Here is a 24,868-nt window from a genome sequence, read left to right as displayed (position 1 = left end):
GCCTGTGGACCCTTATAGACTGCCTAACCCAAAAGTAATACATGGAATTGGAAGTCAGCTACAGACAAAATCACTCTTTGCCCCGTTTGGTTCACGGAAAGGAATTGATGAGAAATCAACCTTCATGCCTTTTCTTAGGGATTAAGAACACAGTAGAACAATTTATGGGAAGCAAGAATTCGTACCCCTTTACCGGATTAATTCCAAACAAGAACAGTTATAAAATCTGAAATTTTGATTGAAAAATAGGAAAACTGACACCTAAATCCCAACGGATATACCAGAATTAATTTGAAATTTAAAACAACTAATGATCAAGTAGTAAAAGAAAAATAAAAACTTTGCTATAAACTCCACCCTATGTGTCAAACATAACCCACCGAATTGTAAAAGATAAAGGCTAAAAGTCACTTTTGGTCCCTGTAGTTTGGCATTTTAACCACTTTTGATCCTGTAGTTTCAATTCCGTCAATATTGACCTTGTAGTTTCGTATTTGTAGCAATTCAAGGACAAGTTAGTATTTCTATCAATTTCTTTGACAATGCAAGGGGCAATTTCATCAACCTAAAATCCTTGAGCATAAAAACTCGTCTGAAACTCCCCTAATTTCATATTAGGGCTTGAAAATTGGTCATTTGGGTTTAGGGTTCTTTAAAAATTGGGATTAGTGGTTGAATTTCGAGCCCTAATATGAAATGGGGAGAATTTCAGACAAGCTTTTATGCTCAAGGGTTTTGGGTTGACGAAATTGCCCCTTGCATCGTTAAAAAAATTGACAAGAATACTAACATGTCCTTGAATTTCTACAAATAAGAAACTACAATGGCAAAATTGATAGAATTGAAACTACAAGGTCAAAAGTGGTTCCTCTGAGTTACTGGTCTCTTTGCTCAGCAAAACAGAGTACTTTACTCCCAGTTTTTCCTTAGCCCAGAACCACCAATCAGTCCACCCAGCCCCCAGCCTCTAAAACCTCCACCCCAACCAGATTTTCCACGTTTTCGCTCTTGTTTTTTCTCTTTCTTGTTGTGTTTGGCTTGATGGACATGGTTCCCTCGTCTCTTATGGCTCGAGCTTGGTAGCTTTGCTGCTGTGAATTTCTCTCTCTCTCTCTCTCCGACCATGGAGAATGAAGTGGAAGTTGCAGATCAGCTCACCATTCACCTTGAAAACAACCTGGACTTGGCAGAAGACAGGTGTGGCATTACTCTTGCCGGCTTCCTCATCACTGAGAAAGAACCTCAGATCGGTGGAGTGAAGAATGCCCTCCAACGTGAGTGGCGCAACATCGTACACTCGGACGATGTCAAGATTGCATGGGCTAGTCCCAATGTATATGTTATTACTGCTGCTTCTATTGTGGTGGCTAAGAAACTTATTGAGAAAGGTCCCTGGCATGTCAACGACGACGTTTTCTCCATCCAGCCATGGCCACAAAGCTTTGCACTTGCAGAAATTCATCCAAACAAAGCAACCTATTGGATACAAGCACATGGGATTCCCCTTGGTTTGATGACGGGGAGGAATGCTCGACTGATAGGAGAGAGTATTGGCTCTGTTATTGGAGTTGAGGACCCTGCCACCAATGGAACCAGGAGCTTTTTACGGATGAGAATCGAGATTGACTCGACAAAACCACTTCAGCTTGGTTTCTGGTTACCCAGAGCAAACGAAGAGCGAACTTGGATCAACCTGAAATACGAGGGACTGCGGCGTTTCTGCTTCCGCTGTGGCAGACTTGGCCATGCAAATCTCTTGGGTAAGCCATGTGTTCGTACTCTTGGCACTGTTGTTGCTCAGGAAGGGATGAAGTATGGAGCGGAGCTGGCGGTGAGAGCCACTAGGGGGCCCTCTCCACTCTTCCCTGTAAAACACTCTCGTAGCACACCATTTTCTCAGTTGGTAGAGATGGAAGTTCTGGGAAAGCGGAGGACTGTGGAAGATGCTCGTCACCGGCCGAACCCGATTCCCTGGCAGTCGGCTGTTCCTCTCCGACCCGTTGGGAGTGCACGCGCGGACAGACTCGACAATGCTGACCACTTGCATTCGGCTGGGGGACAACACGCTGATACGGTTCCCAATGGAGTGATGGGCTCACATCCTGTCGTGAAAGAATTTTTTTCAAATTCAATGGCCATTATCACGCATGCATGTTCCCCTAGTGCTTCAACTAAAGGACGAGTAGAGGAAGCTCTAGGCGTGCCAACTGAAACTAATACTGAGACCCTAAATGTTAATTTTTTATTGGGCCCTGCACTTTCCTTGGCTAGTGTCAGTAAAGACCCCACCCTTATTGGTGAGTCTGAGATTATTCATGCGGTTGTGGAAGATGTCGCACTCCACAAGACGACATCCTTGATTACTGAATCTGACCCCACAAAAGAGACGGAGCAGCCTACACAACAGAAACGTAGTAAGAAGAAATTTATCCTTGAAGGTGGCAACCCCCCGTCAAAAAGGAAAAAATTTCTTCCGTCGCTCAACCCAGGCTGCTCTCTAAAACTCACTAGAGGAACTGTGGGGGTTAGAGCTGGTGCTAAAGGGGGGCGCAAACGGGCACACGGCTCCACTGGTGTGGCTAAGTCTGCAATCAATGACTCATCGCTGTGTGAGGTAGTGGTGAGTCCATCCAAAGAGTTGGAAATCCTTGAACTGAGGGTTAAGAATGGTCTTATTGACGGCGGTGGTGGCTGGCCTTTGACAGCCACAAGAGGTCCATGAATCTACAATTTTGGAATTGTCATGGTTGGGGCATTTTCCTGACAATTCCTCACAGAAAGATGCTTTTATGCTCTATCAGCCCCTCTACTCTATGCCTCTGTATTCTTTTTAGAGGTGTCGGCAGCTATGCTTTTGTGCGTTTGTCTTTGTTTCCTACTGTAAATGTTCCCCTCCGATCCCTTGCGGCTTTGTCTCGTTGTTGGATCTTCTCCACCGTGTTACGTTCTGGTGCGTCTCTCCTCAGTAATACTATTGCTGTTGAGGATGCTTTTAAAGTGCTTTTGACACTTACCTCTCGGATTATGGTAGCGCTCTCTGTAGCTGTGATGGCGTATCCATCACCATCTTCCTCTCGGTTCTTTGGTTTCTGTGACTTCTCTGGTGGTTTTGGTCTTGCGTTGGGTGCCTTGCCAACTGGTTATTGGGGGTGCGGCTTTTCTCAGCTTCCTGTTTTACGGCTTTTCTTTTTGTTTCTTAGCGTTTGTTGTTCGTTTTAATTTGACTGGGTAAGAAGCTTGGTTCTAGCCTTGTACTGAGGTCTAGCTGCTTCTACCTGGTTCGTGTATTTCCGGCTCAGTTTGCAATCTATCCCGTTTTGGTTTCTTTGAAACCAAACATTGACCAAAAAAAAAAAAAAAAAAGTGACTTTTAGCCAAAGATAAATAACTAGTCTAGTCATCATGCACTAATAACTAGCTTAATCATAATGACAGACATTTTTGGAAGAAATTTTTTATGTAATATGAGTCATCAACTACTTGAGAAATTTGCTTAATTGGATTCCACTCAGAAGAAGAAAAAAAAAAGGTACATGCTGCAAATAAGAAGAAAAAAACCACATAATTTTAAGGGGAAACACCTAATTTTCTATGTTTAATTATTTCTTTGTTTTTAGACAATAAGTAAATAAATTTATACTTTGTTTAATTACAATTTAAATAATCATTTTACAACATAACTATTTTTGCTGACTACTTTAACCCAAGGTGTACCTTCACCATCATTCTTAACACTTGACACGTATCTATAGACATAACTATAGTTAACTATTTGCTTTATATTTGTGGAATCATGGTTATATCCATGAACACGTGTTCAGTATTGAGAAGGACAATGATGGTACACCTTAGGTTAAAATGGTAAGCAAAAATACTTACCTAATCTACATCTTCTCTATCAAATCTTGCACAAAGGCATTATTGCATATGCATATTTGGCAACTACTTGCACCACTCGTTTTCTTTTTTAATATGTCACCTCGAGATTTTAAATCTCCTAATGGACGAGTCAAAAATGAAGGCAATTTGTTCACCAAAAAAAAAAAATGAAGGCAATTTTTCCTTGAAAGGTTCCACAGAGTAAATTTTGTCTTATTGAAATGTTGAAGTTTTCTAGGCATTTGCTTAACCATTTGTCCCATCGTTTAGAGTGAAATTTTTTTAACAAGGTAAATTTTGAAAGCAATGATGAGCATGAAATGAGATTTAGTAAAATAAATCAAATTTATACAACTTTTTTTTAGTACTGCTAAACAAACCCTAGATTAAAATATTAAATTAATTAAGTACACCCTATTGAACTACCAAAAATACCACTGGTACACCCTAATACACTCTATCACACAACACCCTAATACCAATTCTAAATCAAGTTTCTCTTTTTACATGAAATCGTGCCCTCTTTTCAGATTTTGGGTTCGCATCAAAATCTTTTATTTCGTAAGCTGTTGTGGGAGTAGATTTGCTAGCCCCTTCAATTCAAAGCTTGATTATTGTAAATATTTGTGATTTTCTTTGAAATATATGGAGGGGATTCAAACATCTCTGTCAAATTACTAGTGAAAGGCATTATCACCGGTCTGAAATCCTAGAGAATTTTGGATGCTTCTAAGTTAGAAGAAAAGTTTAAACTCTAGGATTTTAAAGTCATCCACAACTTTATTGTATGGATGATGTTGAGCTAAGAAGTTAGACGAAACAAACTTTTTCATTCAAATAGGGCTGCCCATCTTTTGCATAAGGAAGAATCAAGTACATGGAGAAACACTGACCCTTGTCTTTCGCTGTCTTTGTAAGGAAACTCTAAGCCTTTGAAGCATCAAAGACCCTTAAAATTATATGAAAACTTCTCTATGTTTGATTAGGGTTGAATATGGTGACTAAGGTGTACTTATTAAAATTATATTTGTTTCACAATTCCATATATCATTTTTGGTCATTTTATATTAGGGTAAATTAATAATTCAATAAATACTTTGGTAATAGGATGTACTCAATTAATTTTATGGTTTATTTAGCGGCACCTTTTTTTTCTTTTTTCTTAAAATTCAAAAAGAGCTGTGACTTGATCATTGAAGACTGGTAAGGTAAGCAGGGCCTACAGAATATTCACCTAATCCATTGTCTATTAATAATATACCGAGTGACAACTTTAAAGCATTATATTATTATATCATTTTTGGTCATTAAAATACATACTTTAATGACTAAAATTAGTCCAATCAAACATTTATGTTTAAAGAGTCAGAAGCACGCAACACTAGCTGACGCTGCTTCTTGTAATCTTGTTCCTCCTCACAAACAACCAAACAAATCCAGATAATCTAAAAATATTGAAACTTCACATTTCATCTTCTTCTCCAACATTTTCTCTCCCTTTTGGTCTCTTTGAGAATCAGCCATGGCATTGCAGAGGCAGTTCTTAAAGAAGGCACTAGGGGAAGCCAAGAACAAGATTGGTGGCTACCATTTTCGTCACAGGCCATCTCTCTGCGGTTCTTTCTCTACGGTTCCTTCTTCTGCTGCTGGTGCTGGTGCTGATCATGAGGCTTCTCTGCCTTTGCTGCCGCAGTTTGATTACGAGCCAAAGCCTTACAGTGGACCTCGGGGCGATGAGGTCTTCCAGAAGCGAAAGAAGTTTCTGGGTCCTTCTCTTTTCCATTATTATCAGAACCCTGTATGTTTGTTTATCTCTACACTTTCTTTACCATTTGTATTAAATGCGGCATTTTTCTGTTTTGGTTGAAATCATTTGCGATAACTTTTTTGTTTCTCTGTTCTTGGGCTTCAATCTCTCCGGCCGTTTGGCTGCTGAGAAACCAGGGGAAAATTTTAAAAGGAACTGAATATAATATAAAACAAAGTATCAATCTTTTTTTAATCAAGACTTGGGACCTTGAATTTCAGGATCCATTGATATTGTGTTACATATATGTTCATTTGAATTAATTATGCACTTTTTCTGTGGCTGGTTCGTTTTATCTTTTGAAAAAAGCTTTACAATGGCTGTGTGACTGTGTCTAGTAAAATAAAGAATCATGTTGCTTCTCTTGCCATGCACCAATCAATAAGAAGTGAAATTTGAGTGACTTTTGACATTTAGCCAAACTCTTTCAATCTTGTATTATTGGTAAAACTGCTTGCCGAGCAATTATTCAGTCAAGTTTTGTGGTTGAGTCTTATGTTGCATGTATTTCATAGTCGAAAAATTCTGGTTCCAAGGCATAAGGGGTTTCCTATATGATTTATTGCCTTTGCTCAACACCACCAGTTCATTTGCTAGTGAATGGAAATTATTGTCTCCCCGCCTGTATGATGTTGCATTACTTTTGTGCTACCGGATGTCCGCTTTTATATTAACACAGTTTATGCAGAAACTGATTTCTTTGTTTTATTTATCGTTGTGTAAACAGCTCAATATTGTTGAAGGGAAGATGCAATATTTGTTTGATGAGAATGGCAGGCGCTACCTTGATGCTTTTGCTGGGATAGTAACTGTTTCTTGTGGACATTGCCATCCAGAAGTTTTAAATGCTATCATGGAGCAGAGCAAGCTTCTGCAGCATGCCACAACCATTTACCTGCACCATGCAATAGCTGATTTTGCCGAGGCATTAGCTTCAAAAATGCCTGGAAATTTAAAGGTTCAAGTTCTTCAAACTAGATTTGCAGACAATTTCTGACACTAATTTTTTTTTTTTCTTAATGGTAGACAATTATATATTTGTTTAATTACAGGCTGCGTAAGCTATTATATTTTAGCCTTCCCTTTGAAATGTGAAGTAATAGTACTGAATTGAGCAACAGTGTTATGGTTTATCTGGTTTCAAAACTTGAGATACTTCTCAATTACTGTAAGGACAGAAGACTTCTGGGACTGTTGTGTAATACATTTTATGTGCTTCATTTATCACATTTTTTTTATACTTGCCAACTACTGAATAGACAGTTTTAAAATGCAGGTTGTTTACTTTGTGAATTCTGGGACAGAAGCAAATGAATTAGCAATGTTGATGGCTCGTCTATATAGTGGCAGTCTTGATATGATTTCATTGAGAAATGCATATCATGGGGGAAGTCCTAATACAATTGGTTTGACCGCTTTGAACACATGGAAGTATCCAATTCCACAGGTTTGTACAATCAGTAGTCAGTATAGCTCCAAAGATCCATCTTCAGGCATGCTATGTTTAGAATACATCCAAATTTGATATGTCATTACTTTTATAGAGAAACTGGGAAGAACCAGAGTTCCATTTCCAGAGAGGTAGGCAAGGTGATCCATTAACCAGTTTATCACATTTTAATTACAATAACATGTAAATTTTTAGTGTTCCAACATATGTTACCTGTGATATGTGTCTATGCTGTTCAATTTGGTCTCCTGATGAAAACCAGGGTTATGGAAGAATTGTTTCTTATCTTTCTGACATAATTTATGATATGGCAGGCACAATATTCTCAAAATAAAAGTTCTAAAAAATGTTAATAAGACTAAATTTTATTAAGTTATTTTTTTCCATTATGATTAATAGTAGTTATAAATACCCATGGTACGAAGTTCACTATAGATAATGTCCTATCATCGCACACTTTCTACTCTATGACGAGATTGTTTGTAATTCATTCTAACATAGCAAAGCATGCATATGCAATGCACTTTGATCAATTCAACCCCTGCCGAGTCTTCAGTCTTTGGCTCATTACTATTTTTTCAGTGTCACCAATATGAAGTTATACAATAATCATACATGAACACTATTGAGACACCAACTTCTCTGTATTATCTACTTACTACTTGCTTTATCATTGCAGGGTGAAATTCATCACGTTGTAAATCCAGATCCATACCATGGAATCTTTGGCTCGGATGCCGAAAGTTATGCTAAAGATGTACAAGATCACATTGATTATGGAACTTCAGGAAAAGTTGCTGGATTTATATCTGAAACAATTCAGGTTGGTACTGAATGTTGCTTCAGATGTGGCTTTAAATTGATACATATAACGCACTGTGCTTAGGAATCTGATACTTAATTCAAAATTATTATTATTATTATTATTTTCACATTATCTAACTGTAGGGAGTTGGAGGAGCAGTTGAATTGGCACCTGGATATTTAAAACTGGTTTATGACATTATTCGCAAAGCTGGTGGTGTCTGCATTGCTGATGAAGTACAAACTGGGTTTGGGCGCACAGGAAGCCATTATTGGGGCTTTGAAACGCAGGGTGTCATTCCTGATATAGTTACCATGGCTAAGGTCTTTAAATATCTATTGATAGTTTGTATTTTATTTTGGAAAAGTTTGACGTATGTGGTTTGGTGTTACAACAGTAGTATATGGTTGTGTTGCATATTTTCATTGCCAGCCTTTTCCTATAGATGACTTTGATTTTCGTGAAACGCAATAACTTATTTACTGAACTATTTACCAATTTATTCGTTTGTTAAAATTTCAGGGCATTGGAAACGGGTTGCCATTGGGAGCAGTGGTGACAACACCAGAAATAGCAAGTGTACTAGCCCAGAAGATTCAATTCAACACTTTTGGTGGAAACCCTGTATGCTCTGCTGGAGGGCTTGCAGTGCTCAGAGTTATTGATAAAGAGAAGCGTCAAGTTCATTGCGCTGATGTTGGCTCTCACTTGCTTGGGCGTTTGAGAGATCTTCAGCAAAGATATGAAAGTAACTAACCTTTGAACTTGATGTCTTTAGAATTCTCTCTATTATAGGCATGTATCTCTGGAATTTAAATATTTATCTATAGCCCATGTCATGGCCCTTTGTTAATGGGGAAATCAGCTGAGCCAGTTTTATATTTTTGAATGTAAGCAAAGCTTACTCTGTAGTAGTACACAGAACTACTCTAAGGTTTGTCTCATGATACCTATACTCCTTTTGGTATGATTTGCTACTTTAAAATGTTAAAAATGACAGAAAGTTGGTCTTCCACCAACATTATATTCCAAAAGATGGAGTTACTCTTTTCCTTTAATTTCCCTACATATAGTTAGCTAACCTCATTAGAGGTTTATTGTGCTTAGACTTGATTCTATTGCCTTGCTCTATACTCTGCCTTGTAGAATCAGTTGAGTCTGAACTGATGTTTGCAATTTGGCGCTCCTCTTTCTTGTGCCGTACTTTGGTCTCTGAATCTGTCAAACATTACCACAAGTGTTCTTATATATTATATTCTGTGTCAGTCATTGGAGATGTCAGAGGCCGAGGCTTAATGGTGGGGATAGAGCTTGTCACTGACAGGAAAGAGAAGAAGCCTGCGAAGGCAGAAACCATAGTTTTGTTCGAGAAACTCAGAGGTATCAATACACTCTCCCAGCTCGTAGTTTAAATTCTTTCAATGATCCCAAGTTAAATTACATTTATCTCCATGAATTCCTTTCTGCATACTAATCATAATTTGGTTATTGATTGAAGAGCTCGGAGTTCTAGTTGGCAAAGGGGGACTACATGGAAATGTTTTTAGGATAAAGCCACCGATGTGTTTTACCAAAGATGATGCAGGTACTTTTTTGTCTTAGGCTTGGTATGAATTAGCCCAAATGGTAACTGGAAAGCATTCTATGAGCTGAGAGACAACAGCCTAATCAACACAAGACACACACACACACACACACATTATGTATACATGTGAATATAATAATTATTTTCCCTGCCCCCTCCCTAGCGAATGACAAAAAAAATAAAAAAAATAAAAAAAATCTAATAAGGTCCATAACTTCTGTCCCGAAGATCCTTCAATGAAGACATGTTTTTCAACTGTTACACATGAATGGTTGATATGCATATTTACTGTGAGCATGCAATTGGGTGTGTGCGTGTGGTGACGTATAACAGATGAAATAATTGTTTTTGGGTTGTGTTTTTTCGGTTGAGATACGTACTTAGGTTGAACTTCTATGTCTGCAGATTTTCTTGTCGATGCTTTGGACTACTCCATGTCAAAGTTGTGAGGGCTAATACATGAAGAACCAAATGATATTGTGGTTTGTAAAGATCTTTCAATAATGTAAAGTTAAATTCAATAGAGTTTGTGCTCATTTTACATGAGAAATAGCAGCTTGCTCATATCCCTGAAGGTGTCTAGCAACCGTTGGATGAAATCGATCCATGTACGATAAGTGAGGACGCCAATCTGTGCACCAAAATGGATTCTGCTAGCTTATAATTAGAGGCCATTAAGAGAGCGAGATAACCATATTTCTCCTTTTGTGTGGTTTATCAAGTTCATATTTGCAATTCAAGTACTCCAACACTCACATGGAAGAGGGACTACCTACATGAGAATGTTTTTGAGTTCTGGTTTTTCTTCCTCCAAAATGTCACCTCAAAGTGGAAAAGTGTTGAATAGAGAGCCAACCAACATTCTGTAAATAAGAAAGAAAAATTGTCAGTGCTGCGTAGGTTATTTTCAACTCACAAACCTCATGATCCAAAGATGGTTGTTAAAATTACATTCCAAATAGCTTTTCAATTCTTACAGCTAAAGTTATAAATAATTATAAGTAACCCCTACGATTATAACTTAAGGGGCCTCTTGATACTCTAGACGGATGTAAAGGATGTCATTTTACAACTTCAAATTTTTTTATCTCAGATAAAAGACGCAGCATGAAAGAGTAAGCTCAATCTGATAAATTTAGCAATGAAACAGTTGGAGTTGGCTCGCTGCAAAGATTGTGTTCATTGAGTCAAAGACAGCCTTGCAGCCGAAACATGCATGTAGCAAGCTTCGGCAGTTGGAGCTTCCATGCCACTTCTGGTAAAATAGTGCAGTGATTCTATAACAGGAGCTCAGCTCACAGCTCTGATTGTAATAAGTAAAAACTATCTTTGTTGAAGTCTGCTGTGCTCGTGAAAAGTTCGAAGACAGACCTGAAAATGAGCATTATCCCATACATACCAAAATGTCTTATGTTAACTTTTCCAGAACAAGACTGTCCATCTTCAAAGCACAATGATACCCTCACTACAAATGTACCTGACCCATTTGAAATACAGAAACCCTCAAACAAACATTTACATGATACAGTTCCGTCGGTAGACTCAAAATGTAAGCGCTAAAGAAATATTTTCTAAGACAAAATAATATACAAAAACATTCAGAATAATTTATTTACAAACTTCCTGCAGACAAAATGGTTACCCATATTTACAGCTTCTCAAAACATGGGCTGCTGCTTGAAAAATGTCAGCAGCTTCAATATGTCTACATATATGCATGGAACAACATTACCAAAGGGAGCTGTGGTTGTAGATGCATGATTCTTTTCTGCTGGTGATTATCTTGTTGAATATTGAGCTTGGCATTGTATGCTCCTTGTGTTAAGATTAGGCAGGCTCACGAGGACGAGTAGCCCAAAGCGAGCTCAAAGCTCGAAGGCGTTGGAAGTACTCCCCCAAGGCAAGAAGGCCGCGAGCTGCCTGGCGGATTGTTAGGATGCATGACATCTGCTGTAAGGTCCCCCGCCGAAGATTATCAGCCTGTTTGGGTAAAAAGATCATTTAGTCAGAAAACATGTCATTGAAATGTTAAGAAAACTAACACAGAACTAACATTACAAGGAAAATTACGTAAAGTTAACACCAAATACTACAAAAACAAAAATATCACAATGATTCACGTAAGATGAAAATCTCAGTCAACAGCATTCGGATGTAATGAAATGCACCCCAAAACTTTTTGTTCACCCCTTAACATAGAACTCATTATGTGATTACTTTCTGCCTTGTACTGGTGGAAGCTGTACATTACCAAATAGCTGAGTAGTTCTAACCCTATTTTGTCATTAAGTTAATATCACAAATTCACCATGTCAGTGAAATTTCCAACAAAACTGTTCCTCTATCTTTAGTTAATCCCTTCATAAAAATACAAGTCAGTCTGTACTATCTTACCTACCAAATAATTCGAAAGATTCATTTTTTCAGCTTCTATCGAGACATGAGAGACGTAAGAGATTAATAAGGGTTCCTTTTGACATTGGTGTTCTTTCTAGTCGAATTTGATGTGAAAAACTTGTCTTAATTTTTTTTTTTTTAAACTCAGATTTTGTTAAAAATAAACAACACCAAGATGGGCATAAATGTTTTCATTCACCAACAAAGTTATATCCCACTCATTCCATTTGTAATATGAAATCTAAATGGCTTCACTTTTGATAAAGCCGAAAATAATTCATGGCACCTACATGTACAAATTATAGCCTATAGAAAGCACCAACATTTCCAACATTTTCAACATTTAAACAGACGGTTTTGCAAGATTAGATATAAAACACACTTGAGTCGAAGTTTGGAACAAAAACATCCAACTGGTCTATGGATACATGCAGTACATTACCTGTTGCACAAAGCTCACGAGCTCTTCCAATTTCTGCATGGCATTAGCCATCTGTGGCACATAACTACCTTCACCCAGTTGACCAGCTGCCACAGTGTCAGCCAGAGTGAGCTGGAGTTTATCCATACCTTGCGAAAGAGCATCTTCTGCTTGTTGACATGATTGCCTAAGATTGTAAACATCCAAAACTTGTTGGTCTGTCAAGGGGTCAAGGTGAGGCTGAAGAACCTGTAATCAACACAAATATAAGAACTAGCTTTACCCGACACTCAATTATGGAACTTATTGCTGAAAGAATATGCCAAATGAAGTCGTTTAAAGTATAATAGTGTTCCACTAAATGCATCAGTTTGTAAAGATATCAGAACCATAATGGATGATCTGCCTCCAACTTTCCACATTCTCAACGAGAAAAAGGAAAAAAAAATAAAATGGTTGGCCCGAAATGGAAACTATCCAGTTGTCATAACTTATTGGCATTCTATAAGAGAATCCATAAAAGCAAACCCTGAAGATTAATCACATCAGCTGAGAATCATACACTAGAACAATAAATCTTGCCAAAATATTATAAGATTTATTTCGTGTGTATGTACTATTACACTCAATAGTGTGAAACTTTTTTCATACAAGTATCAAAAAATGCTGCACTACTGGTACAGTCAACACTCTTCATTCAAAATTCATCAAAAATATTAGATTAAAATGAACCAATTCTCATTCCCCTTCATCCTATAATTGGTGATTCGGTTTTAAAGAATAACTCTAATATCCTACAAGTTCTTCTACTGCAACGCGCAAGTCTCGGGAACAAAAAATGCATTATCTTCAATTAATGACTTCTAACACACCATACATTACCTTAAGAATCTCTGAAGGGCGAAACCCTCCAATCCATGAGAAAAACCGTTCAGCTGATGTTTTCCACATCCCAGACATCACATAGAATACGTCAGCTTTTGCGGCAGTTAATTTCATGCTGAAAAGTTCAAAATAGTGACTCATGCCACTATCCACAAGGAATCGAAGCTCTATATCACTTATATGAGCATGCAAAGCAGTTCTCAGTTCATTAATTTGCCTATTTTGTTCTTCCACCCAATGTCCATACTCCATCTCAAATGTTGTTACACCTGCATAACTTGGAGTTTCAAATTTTATATTACAAGGACATGAAAAAAAAAAGTCATGATACAATACAATCATGTACTAGAGGAAACATACGCATAAAGATATATAAAGAAGCATCCAAACATTAGAGATTATGATGTTTTGAAAGACGCCCTGGTAAACCTTCTAGAGAGCTTTGTTTTTACAGGAAGCATGAATGTGTCCCGGTATATATATACAAACACCTTTTGGATAGAGTAAGAGTCTGGACTTCCCTTCAGGCTTCAGGTTGTCTCGAGTTTCGGAAATTATCACTTTCTATTATTCTTGTAGATTCAGCGCGGAGTTAAATAGTTTCCATCACCATTTTTTGTATTATTGAGGGCTGGCTCATAGGGAATTATATGCCTTCTTTGTTGTATGTGGTGGACACGTCCACAATTTTCTATTATTAACAATGCATAGACTTTATAGCCTTTTGCACAGACACTTGATGTTGAAGAATGGAGCACTTATCCATTCTCATCATCACAATACCAATAAAAACTCATAACCAGAAGGGATGAAAAGGAAAAGGAAAATTCCAACAAGATGTAGCATTTTATTGCATAGAATCAATAAATTGCTTAAACTGCTGACCACTCCAAGTTTCATATGCAACCCTATAATACATATCAACATTCTAGATTGACAAAATAAAATCGAAGATATGGCAGAAGCACACTAACAAACAAACCTGAGTTTATAGTGCCCGAGAATCCTAGAGGACTAGCATCCAGTCCATTGCCAATATAAATACCCTGCTATAATTTACAAGAAGAGAAGTTATAATTTTTTTCTTTTCTATTGAATTTAGTAATAAATTGTAGAAAAGCTAATCTTCTCCTTACCTGTTGTCTTGCTCGGTCAAGCTCTTGCTCTAATTGAATAAGCTTCAAACGACTTGTTTCTAACTGCTGAACATAGGCCTGTATAGGAAAAGTCATCATATTAGTCCATATACATCACTAGTTGCATATATGATATATTTTCAAATGCATACCACTTCCTACCTTCTTTCGCATCCGGCTTTTACGAGCAGCCTCCCGATTTTGTGCAAGACGTCTTTGCACCTAAATAGTTTAACACATAACCAAAGTATAAGATGCTGGTTTGAAAGTTCGCACCATTGAACTCCTAAAATGAATTACTACAAAATGCATCTGGAAGAATACAGTAAATCTTTAGCTCACAAACATAAATTTCTGTCATAAATTGCTAAGTGAACATGACCAATCCCCAGTTATTTAAATCCACTCCAAAAGTAACCATATGATTCACAAATAATATTTTGAATCTAATGAGAGCCATAAAGTAGGCATGCAAGCAGTAACTAACCTCTACTTTTTTCGTTTTAATCCATACCTTAAAACCAAGCCTCGGACTTGAGGTTTGTACGGAATATTCTATCTAGTTTATACAATTTAAAAGGTGGCCAAACCAAAATCAACTTAAATTAGACAAGAAGCTAAGGTCTAGCACCCAAATCCCAAGGAAAAATAAATTATAGAAAAGTTTACAGTAGTAAACAATTTCTTCAAAAAGAGAAAAGTCCACAACATTTACCCATTTGAACTCCATAGACTTGTTTTCCTGATTTAACCTTACATATCAATGAACGTTACAATCTCAACTAGTATTTCACAAATCTCAATCTCCATTCATGACTAATGTCTGAAATCATTGAACTATACTTCTTTACTACAGAGATCCCTGAATCTGTTATTATTACTCCTTTACTACACCCAATAAGAAAACGACATACTGTGACAAAGTATATCAAGTGGACATATTTGGAAATGAATATCTATGTGTTGTATACAATATTCATCAGCCACTTGTAAGAAGCAATTTCACAGTTGATCAGAATACTAGGTTATTAGTGTTAGAAAGTCAGAAGCGATAGTGCCAGTGTGGTGAAATTTCAATTTTTCAACCAAGGTTTGTATGTCAGTACGGTTAGCCTTATGTTTTGCTAAAGAAAGAAAGAGATCACCCAGCGAGTGATGCAGAAGCTCAATATCTCTCACCTTGTCTGTAGGTTTAGTTGCTTCTTGGTCATACTTGCTAGAAGGTCCCAGGATTCCATGAGAAGCATCCTCTGACTAGATAAATTTAAATGATAACACAATGCACAGAAAATAGATTAATGTCACTCCAAGAAACAAGAACCAAAACAATTAATATCAAATACTCACCTGATTATCTAGTTTGGTGTCTGCATCAACTATCATGGATGCTGAGGCATTAAAATTACCATTACTCTTAAAGCTTTCCTCCCACATGCTAATCTGGTGGATAGGCTCATAGGCCCCCATCCTTCTTGAGGTGACAAACTGGGTGGATGGAGAATTCATGTTTCTTCAACTGACAATGGAAGGAATCCAATGAATTTTTGACATAAAAGCATGTGATGTAGAACCTAGAAGAATTTCCAGAGAGAGAAGTAGGATAACCATATTTCTGTAATCTCAATCAATATGTGAAAACTGAAATCCAAAACAAAAGGCCTACTTATATGCAGTCCAATTAAACTAATAAAATACTGCAATTACGAAAAACAAAATTGTAAAATTTATATAAAACCAGCCTCAATTCCGTCCTTGCACCAACAGTAGAAACATTTGAAATCTCCTTGTTATGATCCCAATTAGAGTATGACTCGCAGTTGGGGTAAAAAGGCCAATATTTGAACAAAATTCATATCAACTAGTGCAATGTTAATATAGTAGCAACATGAGATAGGAAGGGAAGTGAAAACCAAGGGATGAGGAGTGTAATGATTATTTTTATATATAAGAAAATAGGAAATAAAATATTATTGAAGAGGAGAATGAAAAGGTAAAAACAGTAGACAAGATGTCCACTGGAGCAAAAATCTAGAGTGCTCTAAAACAGCACCAACAAGCTAAAATACAAAAGAACACCAGCAAAAGCAATACGATACTAAAATACAGCTGCATTCCAATTTGATAAAAACTGCAGAGAGAGAACTCCTAAACTCTGAAGAAATCGAAGCCCAACAACTATCTCATACCCTCATTAACACCAGTCCAATCAAAAGTTATGAACCTAGATGCACATCAACACAGAGAATAGAAATAAATGAGATGGAAGAACACATTTTCAGACACAATACTGAATGAACTGAGCACGTTCTTGGTTTTCTGAAGTTCCAATTTTTCAGACAAGAAGACTCTAAGTTCCATCATAGCATAACTTGAATGTCCAGATAAGCAATCGGGTACAATTTCAGTGGTGTCCTGTAAAAGCTAGCACCAAGCCCACAACTTTTGAAGTTACCAAAGTACATACTGATCACAGAAAAGTAGCACCTTTCATTTTGTACACAGCTACAACAAAAAGATGAAGAAAACACAGAAGTTGGGGGGGAATTTATGAAATGATCGGTGCCTTTCACCTTGTCATGCTGAATTTCTCATAAAGGAAAAAAAAAGTAACTACAAGCCAAGTTTAGAACTTTGCAGGGTTCCAAAAAGCCTAACCACCAAAGACTCTCAGTTCCTTTAATCAATAAAAGTTTGACATGGATTTTGTACTTGTTGCTTATCAACTATACAGTAAAAGTTTTTAGTACAAGATACTCAGCTCCTCTTATCAGCCACATAATTATAAATGAAAACTGAGAACTAACAAATAAGTGTAAAGGGAAGTTGCTCAAGTTTCAAATTTCACATCCATTTCTTACTTTCTTCATCAAACACATGAGAGCCCAAAACAGTATTGACAATCAATCATAACAATAACAGAGCAAAACTATGTAACAGAGGACTGAGATAGAAAAACTTCAACTTTCTTAAGCCAAGCTGCAGCATCTTTGTATCAAACTAAAAACTGAAACAAAGCAAAAAAACCCAAAACTCAGACTTCCCTTTTCTTTCTTCTGCTTTCTTTTCTCGGAAACCAAACATGCCCCAAATGGAATTTGAGAACAAAAAAAGAGAGCAAAAACAGAAAGTGAACCTTTGAAAGGCCCGTCTGAGGAAGTCAAGTTTACTTTTCCCGCTCTAAATTGAAGCAGACCAAGCAGGGAGACCAAGCCTTCTGCAGAGTAGCAATGGAAACCCTAGCTCTCACTGCAAGTCTCATCATCTCGCAGAAGAATCGAGTGAGAGAACACGACAGCTTAATAGACTACTTTCAAACTTCCTAATCTCCTATTCTAATCTTTCATTAAGATATTAATAAATTCCCAATTACAATTATTGACCATTTTCCTCTCCCTTTTTTTTAATCCATTAATTTCTAATTTTATACAAATTTTTTTATACAAAATAAAATTTGTAGTTTTCTGAGTGTGAGAAAAGAGAGAGAGAGAGAGAGAGAGTCAAAGACTACAGAGAAGATGAAAGAGGGCGTCGTAATCCTCATCCTCCTCCCACTACAATATCCCACCCACTGCTAATGTGCGCACCAGGTGGATCGCTCTGCGACGCTTTCCTTAACCTGCGCACTCCCCGCGAGTGATTCGCTGACGTCATATTCCGGCATGTTACCTCGCCGGGTGTTTGGGATTCGCAGGAGATATGAGCGAGGGCTTGCGTTCCGGTTGGGGTTTGGTGCGAACGCGCGAGTTGAGCGCGTGGAGAGGTACGGGGGTCAAGTGGGAGTTGATAATTTCGCGGGAATGTAGTGACAGTTTATTGGTGTGGGGTCGGCTTTGCGTGGTTTTGTCTAATTCTCTAATTTGTCTAACTTATTTTTAATTTTAATTTTAATATTTTTAACTTTTGGGTTTTGACTTTTTTGAGTTTTGAACTTTTTGAGAGTGGGAACAGTAACGGCTACATGAACGTGATGATTCGCTGTCTGAATTTTGACTACTTCAAATTTGAGGCCATGCATATTTTGATATTTGATATTGCACACAAAAAGGGATTATCCTAGATTCTACGAGGAAAATACTTGCCTCATTTTCTTAGAAGTAAAAACTTCCAATTTTCTATTATTTTAAATTTTAAATTAATTACTTTTGCATATATATATAAGAAGTGTCTTTCTACAATACTTAAAATCATCAAAGAAAATATATTGTCCTATAAGGAAAAAGGTCTTATCATTGCCATAGTTCATACTGCTATTCTACAATACTTCAAATCATCGAAGAAAATATATTATCCTGTAAGGAAAAAAGGTCTTATCATGCCATAGTTTCATACTACCATTCTACAATACTTCAAATCATCGTTTCATACTACCATTCTACAATACTTCTAATCATCGAAGAAAATATATTAGCCTATAAGGAAAAAAGGTCTTATCATAGCCATAGTTTAATACTGCCATTCTACAATACTTCAAATCATCGGAGAAAATATATTATCATATAAGGAAAAAAGGTGTTATCATTGCCATAGTTTCATACTGCCATTCTACAATACTTCAAATCATCGGAGAAAATATATTATCCTATAAGAAAAAAAGGTCTTATCATGCTATAGTTTCATACTGCCACTCGATACTAGTAGTGGAGTGGAAGATAGAAACAATAATAGCATGAAGAAGGGAGAGGAGTCAAAAATGTCAATGACTATGGAGTATGTGAATAGTATGGAATCAAAAGAATATAATAATAATATTTCTACCTCGATTTGGTGGAGTCAAATAGAGGAGTCAAGCAAGGAGATTGTATTTCAAGTGCTTAAGAGTAGTTATACCTACACCCGAGGTCGTGTGTTCGAATCCCCCTCTCCTAATATCACTTGTATTAAAAAAAAAATTGGAGGAGCCAAAAATTAAGTATGTTGCCTATTTTCTCCACCACACTGGTGTTGGGCTCTTTCACCTATGGAGTTAAACATGACATTTAACTTTATTTTTCTCTATGTTTCTGCGTCGGATCTCCACTACATCCTTTTTGCGATTTCTTTATATTTGGAATAAGTCACATAGACTCTTTGGGCTATGTGTGTAGTTTTCACCTCCCATTTTGTGAGAGTTTCACATCTCCTTTGTGAGAGCTTTTCATCTCTCATTTGTGAGAGTTTTATTTGTATTCAAGGACAAACCCATGAATTTTGTCAGGGGTAGGCTAATAATAACATTTAAAATATTTAGAAACCAGAAAATAACAAATAATAATAATTAAAAAAAATCCCCTTTCTTTCAAATAATCTAAAACAAACCCTTTCTTTCAAATAGCATAGGGAAAAAATCCCCAAAATTTAACAACCAAATCCTAAATCTTAAAAACCCAACAATAACAGTTAAAATTTTAAAAAAAACCACAAAATTTAACAACAATAACCTAAATTTTATCATTGTGAGAAGGATTTCTTCACTCTACATTCGATTCTGAGAGAGAGAGAGAGAGAGAGAGAGAGAGAGAGAGAGAGAGAGAGATTGTGAGAGTTGGTATAGAGGGAGGGAGAGGGAGAGTTGAGAGAGTCAGTGCGAGAAGGAGCGATGAGAGGAAGAGAGAGATAGAGGGGGAGAAGTTGTGATTCACGCAAAGAGAGGAAGAGAACGAAGTATAAGAGAAAATAAGCAGAATACAAAGAAGAAGAAAAAAAAACGAAGTAGAGAGACAAAAAAAGAAGAAGAAAAAAAAAAGCAAAGAGAAACCAAAAAAATAAAATAAAAGAGAAAAAGACAGAAGAAGAGAGAGTTGAGAAAGCAACCAAAATTTGATTGGTTTATTAGATTAAAAAACAACAAACAACCACACTCAAGGACGCAAGAGACGACATGTGGCAAGGAGGAATAGGCTAATATTTGTGGGAGTAGGGACATCTTGTAAAATTTGCACCAAAGTCTAGTATTTTTAAATCTTGCCCTAGGTTGGAGCCCACTCAAGCCTGTATGTAGATTTGTCCTTGTTTGTATTATTATGACTTGGTTTTTTCAAGCTTTAAATCTCCTTTTGATTATTATGAGTTTGCAATCTTAGTTGAAATGCCTATACCAGAGTTTCTTCGATTCTATGTGATCATTAGTGGAGGTGCACCAGAATGTCTTAATTTTGATGTTAGATCGCTCTGTTATTGTAATGGCCCTTTGTAGCTTTGTGGCTAGTAGCTTTTTTGGCTTAATTACGAATGCAATCTCGGAATTTCTCAACTAAAAAAAAACTCCATTCTTAATTAATGTATATATATATTTTTTTTTTGTTAATGACATGTTGGTTTAGCGATAAATGCACTCTGTTGTTAAGGTATGGAGTTTGTCATCTCCAAATTGGGGGCATAAGATTGGTAAAAATGTATAATTTCTCCAAGTTTAAGGCTTAAACACCAACTAAAATTAATCTACACATCAAGGGGTTTGTAGCTCAAGCGGTTAAGAGTATTTACTCCTGCACTCAAAGTCCTAAATTCGATTTCCCCCTCCCCCAATATCCCTTGTATAAAAAAATAATAACCCCCAATATCCCTTGTATAAATAAAAAAATAATAATAATCTACACATGCTTGTTCGAAGATAATGAAGAATTATTATGAGGATCCGATACTGTGCTTGAATTTTCTCTACTAGGTTAAGAATTGTTTAAATATTGTACTTGCCAAAAAACCATGATAATTTTTTATTTTTTATTTTTAAAAAAGGGATCGTGATGCTCTTCATGGTTATCGTACCAATGAAAAAAAGGAATTTTAAAAAAAAACATTAAAAATAAAAGGTAGTTTGGAAGAGTTGGGTAATCCATTTTAGGGTTTAAATATACATTATTGGCAATAAGACAACAGCACAAGACTTTCTTCTTCTTCTTCTTCTTCATCTTCTTCTTTTTTTATATGGTAAACAACAGTACAAGTTGCATTTGCGTAGCACTTTAGAATAAACCTGCTTTGTCTTACTCTAGAATAGAAATCTCACTACTCTCACTTTTGATTATATCCATATCTGCGGAGATCAAACAGAATGTATGGGCCCCTGTCCTCATGCAATGCAATACATACAGGCTTTCCACAATCTGAAGTTAGGAAAATAATTTATATTATCTTAAATCGAATTCACCCTCGGAGCATTTTCAATACAAATAGTGAGATTCCAACGTCGAACCTTTTCAAGTATTCACAGATTTACCATGAGGAGTTATTGTTGATAATATATTATATCTGGAGTGCCAACACTATTTAATAGAGAACAAAAAACAGGAGGCAATACTTTTTCTTTCTTTCTAATTTAGGGTTTAGAGCATGGAATGGAACCCAATTGACTAAAAGAGCTCAGGGAAACACAAAAAGAGAGAGAGAGAGAGAGAGTATTAATTGTACTTGTTGCTAATAAGTCTTGTCTTTGAGGTAATATTTAAAGGGCAACTTCGATTGGGAGAGAGAGAGAGAGAGAGAGAATATTAATTGTACTTGCTGCTAATAAGTCTTGTCTTTGAGGTAATATTTAAAGGGCAACTTCGATTTGGGAAGTGAGTCCATTGGCATCACCAAACGTCTGAACAAATGTGGCCAATGAATTAAGGATTGGATTATCTTAGAGAAGAGTTGATTAAACTAATTTGAAAAAGAAAACAGGTAGGATAAGCTTAATAATTATATAATCAATAAGGTCTTGGTGGCAATGATGTGTATAAAGTTGGAATGATGGTGGTGGGTGCCCTACGAATGGTTGGCCGATTCCTTAGTGATTTTCCCTTTCATATTCTCCTGTGTATTTGTTTGAATAAACAAAAGAAACGTCACGTAGACAATTGCTTTTCCTGTTTGTGGTCTTATTCTCAAATGCAATCTAAAGTGGCGTGCCACTAAGAATGGCTAGTGTTGGCGTCACCAATTTACAGATTCAAAACAATCATGAAATATTTAGATTCTCAATCCGAGTTTGGATGCGATTTTACTTTTTCTTGCGTCCCCGAATATGTATGCTTTGTTGAAAATAAGTGAATTTCATTCCTTTTTCACATACTCACGAACATCAAACCTGTATTTGGGAATTAAAGAGTTTCGTTCATGAACAATACTTTGTTGAAAATAAGGACTTCGATTTTCTACTTTTATGGCATTGGTATGAAGGAGTTTCTTGTAGTTTTTGCTAAAATATGAATATGGGTTTGAATATGTTAGGTTCTTATCTTTATTCTTCTCCATAAGGTGGTATATATAAGAGTTTACATGAGTGCTTTACAAGGAATTAGATAAAGTAAAGGATTAGGAAAGTATCTCCTAATTATACAATGATTTGACAACTATATAAAAATAGCTAGGAAAGTAAATCCCTTAATTAATCAAGGAAATAAATCTCCTTGATTAATTAGGAGACTCACTTCAACACTCCTCCTCAAGTTGGTGAATATACGTCACAAATGCCCAACTTGGTAAGTGAGTCATGAAATTTGTAGCACCCTAAACCCTAAACCCTAAATCTTACATCTAACTAAACCAGCAATCACACCCTTCTTTGGCGCTGCGATTTCCTTATGTTCTTATACCTCCTAGTAATGCTCTCTATACAAATCATATTGAGCCATCTCTAGTCATGCTCTCTGTTGCAATCAGATTGAGCCCATGTTTTCATGTCAACTACGCTTGCCACAACAGCGCCATCTTCAGCCTTCATCGAGCTTACCCATCTTTTTTTTTTAAGTCGTCTGCTCTTGCGGCAGCCACGCCGTCTTCATTACAGTTCCTCCATGAACCTCGTCACTGCTCACTGAGCCATTTATTTCCTCCTTTAGCCTTGTCAATGCTCACCGAGCCAACATGTCTTTGGACTACCCACGACATCTCCAACAAACGCAAGAGGCTCTACACTAGCACCACAGCTGTTGACCAGCCACTGTGTTCATTGATTCTTTGCCCCTGCCTAGAAACGATCAATTGCTCGTATCCAAGCCATCGATCGTAATCTTCCAGTGAACACGGCTAAGGACACAGAAACCCTGTAAACACGGCTTAAGAACATAGAAACTTCTCTTTAATCCTCTTCTCCCCCTGAAGAGAAGGGTATGTCGGAGTCAAGAAAGAGGCAAAATCTCCATGAGAAAGAGAAACAGATCCTTTTTCACTCCCCCTCCCCCCCTTGAAGTGAAGAGGAGGGGAGGAGAGCACTTAAATTGCAAGAAGAACGCAAGCACAGGTTACAAGAGAACCTGGCTCTAATACCATGCTAAAATATAAATATGGGTTTGAATATGTTAGGTTCTTATCTTTATTCTTCTTCATAAGGAGGTATATATAAGAGTTTACATGAGTGCTTTACAAGGAATTAGATAAAGTAAAGGATTAGGAAAGTATCTCCTAATTATACAATGATTTGACAACTATATAAAAATAGGAAAGTAAATCGCTTAATTAATCAAGGAAATAAATGTCCTTGATTAATTAGGAGACTCACTTCAACAGTTTTGCCTAAGATCGGGCCAGCTTTCCTGATGGAGGGTTATAGCAGTTTCTAGTATGATATTAATTGAAACATATATAAAACGATAAAAGAAGAACAATTTATTAACTTAAATGCAATCAAAAAACATAATTTAGAATTGAAGATTTCTCAATTCAATTCAGTACAACGGGAGTTTTAAAGAAAACAAATGATAAACTGATAAATTGGTAAATGAAAAAAAATAATAATAATAAACAAGCCTAGCAACTAGGAATCATACCAAATGTTGGTATAGCAATAAACTTAAAAGATAATTTAGGAGCTGTCAACTGGATATCTTAATACAAAGGAAATTAGTTGAGTTCAACGAGATCAAGTGTTGATTGAGTGTGAAATCTTTTTTTGGGAGAAAAGTTGTGTGGCTATAGAGCTGTGCTCAGCTAGCATATATAAGCTCCTTGGTTGATGAAGGGATGGTTGAATCTACCGTGAATCCTTTCTTTGTGGGTTGAACTGGTGAACTTAAGTGCTTTGATTTTTGTGCCGACAGTAAAAACTACCTAAGCATGGCCTTTCTTCGACAAGTTGGTTCAGGAGAAGCTCATGGTTCAAATCGCATTTAATGTGGTTGCTCAGCCTTTCTTTTGCCGCCTAACTTCTTCCCAGTTGTCGAAGTTAACTTTGAGCTTCGATTTGGGTAAGCACACCTTTCCTTGTGTAAAAGGTTTTCAAATTTGTGAGCAGCAACTTTAAATTAAAAGGTCAATGTTATTGGGAGGCATGAGACATCGTCTTGCAAATGCCGCCTGGACCTAGATGCAGCCCAATTGCCAAACTGTTGCAAGAGCCACGATCCAGCAACCAGGCCATGGCGCATCTCGTCCTCCTCGAAATCAGCGTGTTGACTCCCAGCTGCCAAAAAAAAAGAAGATACGCGGTGACAACCGCCGCAGTAGCCACCACTGCAATCACCGACGCTACTACCACCCAGGTGCGCCAGTTATCTACTACAATCATGACGCTCAACCAATTGGGCCCACCCAATTGGTACTCCC

At 36.9% G+C, this 24,868-nt stretch overlaps 2 protein-coding genes across 3 annotated transcripts; one reads left to right on the top strand and one right to left on the bottom strand.

Moving 5' to 3' along the window:
* The first annotated feature begins 5,261 nt into the window (after nucleotides 1-5,261).
* Nucleotides 5,262-10,419, top strand: LOC110747512 (alanine--glyoxylate aminotransferase 2 homolog 1, mitochondrial-like). The gene is made up of 9 exons (XM_088254213.1): nucleotides 5,262-5,677; nucleotides 6,414-6,644; nucleotides 6,963-7,133; nucleotides 7,816-7,959; nucleotides 8,085-8,264; nucleotides 8,464-8,689; nucleotides 9,208-9,321; nucleotides 9,440-9,526; nucleotides 9,932-10,419. Exons 1-9 carry the CDS (start codon nucleotides 5,402-5,404, stop codon nucleotides 9,973-9,975), a joined length of 1,473 nt encoding a protein of 490 aa, XP_088110339.1. The 5' UTR covers nucleotides 5,262-5,401; the 3' UTR covers nucleotides 9,976-10,419.
* Nucleotides 10,420-11,076: 657 nt separating this feature from the next.
* On the bottom strand, nucleotides 11,077-17,862 carry LOC110773614 (transcription factor TGA1). Of its 2 annotated transcripts, none has more exons than XM_021978145.2 (9): nucleotides 17,499-17,862; nucleotides 15,713-15,881; nucleotides 15,545-15,619; nucleotides 14,528-14,587; nucleotides 14,366-14,443; nucleotides 14,212-14,275; nucleotides 13,227-13,498; nucleotides 12,366-12,593; nucleotides 11,077-11,506 (listed from the first exon to the last, which is right to left on the bottom strand). In XM_021978145.2, exons 2-9 carry the CDS (start codon nucleotides 15,869-15,871, stop codon nucleotides 11,354-11,356), a joined length of 1,089 nt encoding a protein of 362 aa, XP_021833837.1. In that variant the 5' UTR covers nucleotides 15,872-15,881; nucleotides 17,499-17,862; the 3' UTR covers nucleotides 11,077-11,353. The 2 variants fall into 2 exon arrangements, with proteins under 2 accessions (XP_021833837.1, XP_021833836.1); XM_021978144.2 differs by having other exon boundaries at nucleotides 14,212-14,278; nucleotides 17,499-17,857.
* Nucleotides 17,863-24,868: the final 7,006 nt, after the last annotated feature.

This window comes from Prunus avium, chromosome 6, assembly GCF_965620075.1.
Source record: "Prunus avium chromosome 6, drPruAviu1.hap1.1, whole genome shotgun sequence".
NCBI lineage: Eukaryota > Viridiplantae > Streptophyta > Magnoliopsida > Rosales > Rosaceae > Prunus > Prunus avium.
Note: the sequence above shows the minus strand (reverse complement) of the source record. Positions and strands in the feature narration are given on the sequence as shown.

Coding starts and splice junctions, on each gene's coding strand:
- LOC110773614 (XM_021978144.2), bottom strand. CDS start 15,871: ATGAATTCTCCATCCACCCAGTTTGTCACCTCAAGAAGGATGGGGGCC. Junction 14,588..15,544: donor CAACTAAACCTACAGACAAG/GTGAGAGATATT, acceptor TAAACTATTTAG/GTGCAAAGACGTCTTGCACA. Junction 13,499..14,211: donor CTCGGGCACTATAAACTCAG/GTTTGTTTGTTA, acceptor CAAGTTATGCAG/GTGTAACAACATTTGAGATG.
- LOC110747512 (XM_088254213.1), top strand. CDS start 5,402: ATGGCATTGCAGAGGCAGTTCTTAAAGAAGGCACTAGGGGAAGCCAAG. Junction 7,960..8,084: donor TTATATCTGAAACAATTCAG/GTTGGTACTGAA, acceptor ATCTAACTGTAG/GGAGTTGGAGGAGCAGTTGA. Junction 9,527..9,931: donor TTTTACCAAAGATGATGCAG/GTACTTTTTTGT, acceptor CTATGTCTGCAG/ATTTTCTTGTCGATGCTTTG.